General features: G+C 52.8%; 3 protein-coding genes across 3 annotated transcripts; 2 read left to right on the forward strand and 1 right to left on the reverse strand.

Annotated features, from left to right (window-relative positions):
- Positions 1-1067: 1067 nt before the first annotated feature.
- On the reverse strand, positions 1068-2687 carry Pmar_PMAR027800 (conserved hypothetical protein; the record flags this gene model as incomplete). The annotated part of the gene is made up of 3 exons (XM_002769153.1): positions 1068-1153; positions 1211-2414; positions 2460-2687. 3 exons carry the CDS (start codon positions 2685-2687, stop codon positions 1068-1070), a joined length of 1518 nt encoding a protein of 505 aa, XP_002769199.1.
- Positions 2688-3457: 770 nt separating this feature from the next.
- On the forward strand, positions 3458-4524 carry Pmar_PMAR027801 (hypothetical protein). The gene is made up of 2 exons (XM_002769154.1): positions 3458-3978; positions 4020-4524. The coding sequence occupies exons 1-2, from the start codon at positions 3479-3481 to the stop codon at positions 4507-4509; spliced, it is 990 nt and encodes a 329-aa protein (XP_002769200.1). The 5' UTR covers positions 3458-3478; the 3' UTR covers positions 4510-4524.
- Positions 4525-4602: 78 nt separating this feature from the next.
- Positions 4603-5815, forward strand: Pmar_PMAR027802 (26s proteasome regulatory subunit rpn2, putative; the record flags this gene model as incomplete). The annotated part of the gene is made up of 7 exons (XM_002769155.1): positions 4603-4776; positions 4978-5052; positions 5105-5238; positions 5285-5401; positions 5451-5549; positions 5592-5669; positions 5724-5815. Coding segments are annotated over exons 1-7 (735 nt in total), but the record flags the coding sequence as incomplete, so codon positions are not given.

The raw sequence follows: 5815 nt of genomic DNA on the forward strand, positions 1-5815 counted from the left end.
CCGGCATTCCCGAAAGCGCCAGGAACCATACCCCCTACATTCCCAAAGGGACCGGCAGCGGCACCCATCCCATAAGCTGAAGGTCGTCTGTGTTGCAGCGACTTCCGCCCTCGCAGACACAATCCACTATTCCCATCATCATTGTCGTCGGATCCATCACCCTTCTTCTTCTCTTTCCGGTTCGAGCCTCCAACACCAGCGGCAACCCTATCATGGTCATTCCAAAACAGTCTGCCCTCCCTCCCTATACTAGAAGTACGCTTACCCTCCTCCTCCTCTCGATGGGCCCCCTTCTTCCCTCCCCGTTTTCTCCCTTTACCCCTTCCCTTACGCCCTTCATCATCATCATCGCTGCTGCTATCATCAGAGTCCCCATCAGGCCCCGATCGAAGCCTTGCTGATGCCCTCCTCCTCCTCTCCCTCTGCTGCCCACCCAACGCCGTTCGTCCATTCCCTCCTCCTCCTCCTCCTCGTCGCTCCTCCTCGGCAACTCGTGAATTCCTCTCGTACACTACCCCCCTCAAGAAGCGTCTAATTTTACATGCCCTTTTCACCGATTTAAGTACATCCAACACGACCTGCCTTATCCCCCCCACATCTGGGTGCTTCCCCGGAAACTTCCTCCTCTCCATCCGTAGCTGCCGAGCATACGAATAAACCATCCGAGAAAAGCCAAAGTCAGAGGCTGCGATCTGGGCATTCGTATTGGCGCTTGTCATGATGACGATGTACAGGAAACTAACGAGAACAGTATCAACCACCATAGCAAAATGGAGGATTTTTATGGCGCAGTGACGGAGCAACTTCCCCGATCGATTCCAAAAACACAACAACTCCTCTAGTGTGAGCTTAGAAACACTTGCGGAAATATGACAGTATATTTTTTACTCTTTTTCAATCAAAATCGTCGCGGCTCAACTCAACCGAGCCGACATTCAGAGCATCTACGAATTACCAACAAGAGCCTGTATGAGAGGAAGGAGAGGGATTCCACCAACCTCAACAACTCCTTCCGCTTCTCTCAATAAGGAAAGGTAGCAGTTATAGTAAGCATCCCTCGAGGACCCTTACAGAGCCGCCGCCCCCTTCTGATAGATCTTTGTCAACTCATCATCATCAGATGCCTCATCGTCACTACTATCACTACTACTCCCTGACGAACTACTATCATCACCACTACTGCTGCTGCTGGACCCCTCGCTACTACTACGCCCCCGCTTGCGTTCCAAAGCCCTTTCAGCCTCCAGCTTTGCCACTGCCCTTTCATGAGCGACAATTTCCCGAGCCCTCTCCTCATTTTCCTTCACCTTCTGATTGTGAATGGTGAGTAGACGGGCAACGTAGCGCTTCAGATTGCGCTGATCTCGGGCCGACATAAGGTCAACATCAAGCTCACACAGCTGAGCAGTAGTAGGGTCAAGGACTACCCCCGGTCGGCCCTTCAACTTCTTCTCCACTACTATTGCGAGGTCCTCAGCCGTTAACTGATTCATATCCTCCTCGAGCTTGTTCTTCTCATCAATGGTGAGAGGCAGATGCCCCTGACTAGGTCCCCGACTAGAGCTACTCCCCTCCGGAGGGGTCCCAGGGGAATTGGCAGGAGGAGCTTGGGTGAGGGATATCCCTTTATCAGCCAGCATAGCCAACTTCTCCTGCAGCTGGGCAATCTGCTGATTCAATGCGTCCAAATTCTGCTCGGATTCTTTGCTACTCTTAGCGCCTTTACTTCCCCTCCTCTTCTTCTTTCCACCATTCCTCTTACCCCCCACATTCTCCTTCTCCCCCTCACCCTCCAAAGGCCCTCCACCTTCCTTGGAAAAAATCGCGGCCATCAATTCGGTGGAGACATACTTCTCCTTATAGTCCTCATTGTTGATCTTATAAGACGCCTTTTGAACCAAATCAGCAGCCAGTTTATTCAATCTCTCGGCCGCTCGAAAAGGCCCCGACCCACTCGGGAAGTTCCTCAAACCATGCCTCACTATCTTGTTAATGTCCTTTTCCATCCCCAAATGCGTTTCATAATTCCCCGCTTGGACATTCTGCCGTATTAATGACAAATTGGTCGGAAGCTGATAAGCCTTGGGCTTAGCACCTTCGATCTGCTCAGGAAAGGAAGCGGTACCGAACCAGTACACAATACTGTCGTTCCCCTGTCTCTTCTGACTGTCCTTCTTGATGCCCTCAAGGACCCCCAATAGGGCAGACCGCCTGGTCCCAGCGAGCCCTTCTAATTTCGGCAGAGCCTCCTCCTCCTCCTCTTCCTGGGCAGCCTCTTCACCTTCGTTTGACGGTAGCCTTGGGTTGGCCACTTTACTAGCCCGGCTACCACGACGTCTAGGAGCACTGCTACGGGGGTTGGCGAGAGACCCAGGCGAGGCTTGGCTCGATGAAGGGGACGACGAGGCAGCGGTCTGAAGGGCCCTGTGGATTCACTCATCTATAAACACTCTCCTTACCTTCCGCCGTTTAGCTGCTGATTTAGCCTTGGCCTTCGCCCTGGTCCGGCGAGGGGGAGGAGACGCCGGTGGTGGTGGTGGATCATCGACTTGATAGCCGACCTCTTCGAACTTCATACCGGAGGCGGCGATTGAGGTGTTGAGCTGGTCGGCTTCATCGGGGTGGAGGAGGAGCTCTCCACGATGGAGGACCTCTGGGGACTGACTGGCAGGGGGTAGTTGTAGCATGGCGGTCGGCATCCTCCACTGACAGCAGGAAAGTACGGCATGCATGTCTCTGTTGAAAATGCGCGATTAGAAAAAAGGAGGTGCCCGGGATCGAACCAGGGATCTCGAAGGTTTCCGTCACGCGCCACGAAATTATCGGCTATACTAAACTGCTCTCCTCAGGTCTTCTATGCCAGCTTTGCCTACATCTCCTCCGTATAGTAGCCTCCGACCGGCAACCGCACATAGCAGCTTCCCGAGCTCTGAGTGGTCGTCCCCTCGTGGGGTCTCTCGCGAGGATTTAGTGACGATTTCTGATGAAAAAAGTGACAAATCATTCTGGTCCCCAGCCGCCGTTCCTGTGGTTCCTAAGCTGCCGCTCAAGCACCACCAACATGTTCATGAGGGGCCCCCTGATGACTTCCCGTGGTTGCTCACCCAAGACCCCCAGGTCGCCACTCTGGAGCGCTCCTTACTAGAGCAACTAGATCCGTCAAGGAAAGGCGATCGAACGGAGCAGCAGTTGCCTTCAAGGCTGATAGAGGCTCCTCTCGAGCCGCCCAGTAGTCCTCCACCATTGATCAACTTGGCACGGCTCGGCAGGGGTCGGCGGGCTCCTGGAGGCAGTGTTGAGGGCCCTGTGTGGCGACGTAAGAGGAGGGAGTGTGAGAGGCTCAGGAGGATCGTCAGAGCAAGGGCACCCCATGGGAGTATTCCAAGTCACATGTATAATAGCATGTCCCATTGACCATCTGCCTTCGAGTTCAGTACAACTAAATGCCCCTCTTGTCAGTTCCTTGTTAACCTGTCACATGGCAGCAGCTGTTGCCGCCCTCTCGAGTGATCCCCTCAAGGTCTCCACGATGGGCCGACCGGCTGACCAAGCCGCTAGTGAGGGCTACTCTAAAGTCGTTGATAAAACCGTCTTGTCGCAAGAGGCCGTCCCCTTTACCCCTGACGAGGCCTTTGACCCCGCTGGGGTAGTTCGTACGGAGGTCCCTGGAGTTGACGCTTTCTATTTGGACGGCATCCTTACGGAAAAGGAGTGCGACTATCTAGTAGGGCAAACTGAGAAGCTTGGGTACACCTTCTGGGACCCCAAGCATGAGAATCCGGAAAATGACTTTCGGTCGGCTTACACTGTGGAGGTTCTGCATCAGCAGCTGGCCGATCTAGTCTGGGAAAGGTGCCGACGATTTGTGGAGAGAGCGGTAGTGGACATTCCCGATGACCCGGAGGATCCGAACTACGAGGTGGATATAGTGGGGCGGTGGGAGCCCTATGGGGTCCTCAGTAAACTACTGTTCGCACGGTAAGGCCCTTGTAGGGTAATACACTCTAAGGTTGATGCAGGTACCTGGAGGGGGGTCACTTCGCGCCCCACACTGACGGCACTAGCATAGTAGACTTCAATAGACGTACTCTTTACACTGGTTTGTTGTATATCAACGACTGTGAGCCTGGTGATGGTGACACGAAGTTTTACTGTGATGCCCAGAAGGAGCTCGAGCTGGAGCCTAGAGGCCCTCGAGGGCAACTGAGTGGGCGACCGGAGAACGTAGTGTTCTCATCACAGTGTAGGAGAGGACGTATGGTCATCTTCTATGGCAGTAGTGTTCTCCATGAGGGCTCTTGGGCGACGAGGAAATACATCATTAGAACTGACATCTTGTACAAACGGCGTGAGGAGGTGTGTACGGCCCCTGAGGATCTACAGGCCTTTCACCTCTATATGGACGCCCAGTTACTAGCAGAAAAGGGTCATTGTGATGAGGCTGCGAGGCTGTTCCGGAAGTGTTTTAAGATGAGCCCTGCATTAGCTGAGGTCTATGGTATGTTGTAGAGGCCCTTACTGTTGTTCGATCAAGACTGTTGTGTTGGGAGGACGATGAGGAGATTCCTAAGCCGTTTTTGATAATAGGAGAATGTCGACATCCCCGACTGCTACTACCGTTGATACTACCTCCTGTATGTCGTCGGCTGCAGGTGTACTCTGTGTATTGGACGAACCGGTCCCCGAGCTGCAGAGGGTGGCTTTGAAGCAACTACTGAGCATGGTCAATGACTACTGGACGGAGATAGCGGACTATCTACCACAGATAGAGTCATTGTAGGTCTAGGGGGGGAGGGCGGAGGAGAATAGAAGTCATCCCCATCTACAGGGCTACACTAGTTGCTTGTTTCCACTCGTGAAACTCAACTGTATTTTATTCTCATCGGTGTGGATGGTGTTAGATGGTATTGAGTAGTGCTGGTAGTAGGTAGTTTATTATGAAGTGTCTTGATACTAAACGCTTTATACCATAATCAGGTATGAAGATGAGTCCTTTCCCGATCGGCATTTGGCCGCTCTGTTGGCCAGTAAAGTGTTCTTCAATCTAGAGGAGTAGTACAAGAGTTGGTATTGTTAGCGGGAGGGGGATGTGCATTGTTGTCAGGTATAATGAGGCTTTACGGTATGCCCTTGGTGCAGAGGGTCTGTTGGATGTGGCCGCCTCGAGGGGTGCAGATGAATACACTGATACCATCGTCTCGAGGGCTATAGATGCTTATGTGAGGCATAGGAATAGAGGTAGGTTGAGGGGGAGGAAGGGGAGGAGGAAGGTGTGTTGTGGTAGGGGACGAAGATGTCACTCAAGGGTCCACTGAGAAACGTGATGAGTTTGACCCTCGCATCGAGACGTTGGTGCAGACCCTTATGAAAGACGCCCTGGCGATGGGTGATCTGAAGCAAGGTAGACTTCGTGTCGAGCTGTGCTGGAAGTGCACTGACCTCTCTATCAGGACTTGGGGTGGCTCTAGAGGCTCAGAGGCTCGACTGGGTTGAGAAGTTTATCACTTATAAGGAGTCTATGGTCGCTGAGATGCTTCTATACTGCAAAAGTAATACATTTGAGTGGGGACTTGTGGGAGTCTTAATCTCAGCGAATGCCCTGGAAGTAGTGGATGACCGTCAGTTCCGTAGCAAGGTGTTGGAGCTTCTCATTAAAATCTACAAGACCGGTAATACGACTGATTCACCACCTAGTTGGTTGGGTATGCTGCATTCACTTTCAGTGCCAGCGGGTCGTGACCGTGACTGGGCTGGTTTGGCGCAATGTTACTTCCTCCTGAACAAACCTGAGGAGGTTGGGACCATGCTGAGGGAG

This window comes from Perkinsus marinus, assembly GCF_000006405.1.
Source record: "Perkinsus marinus ATCC 50983 genomic scaffold scf_1104296966276, whole genome shotgun sequence".
NCBI classification, from domain to species: Eukaryota; Perkinsozoa; order Perkinsida; family Perkinsidae; genus Perkinsus; species Perkinsus marinus.

Coding starts and splice junctions, on each gene's coding strand:
- Pmar_PMAR027801 (XM_002769154.1), top strand. CDS start 3,479: ATGGCAGCAGCTGTTGCCGCCCTCTCGAGTGATCCCCTCAAGGTCTCC. Junction 3,979..4,019: donor AGTAAACTACTGTTCGCACG/GTAAGGCCCTTG, acceptor AGGTTGATGCAG/GTACCTGGAGGGGGGTCACT.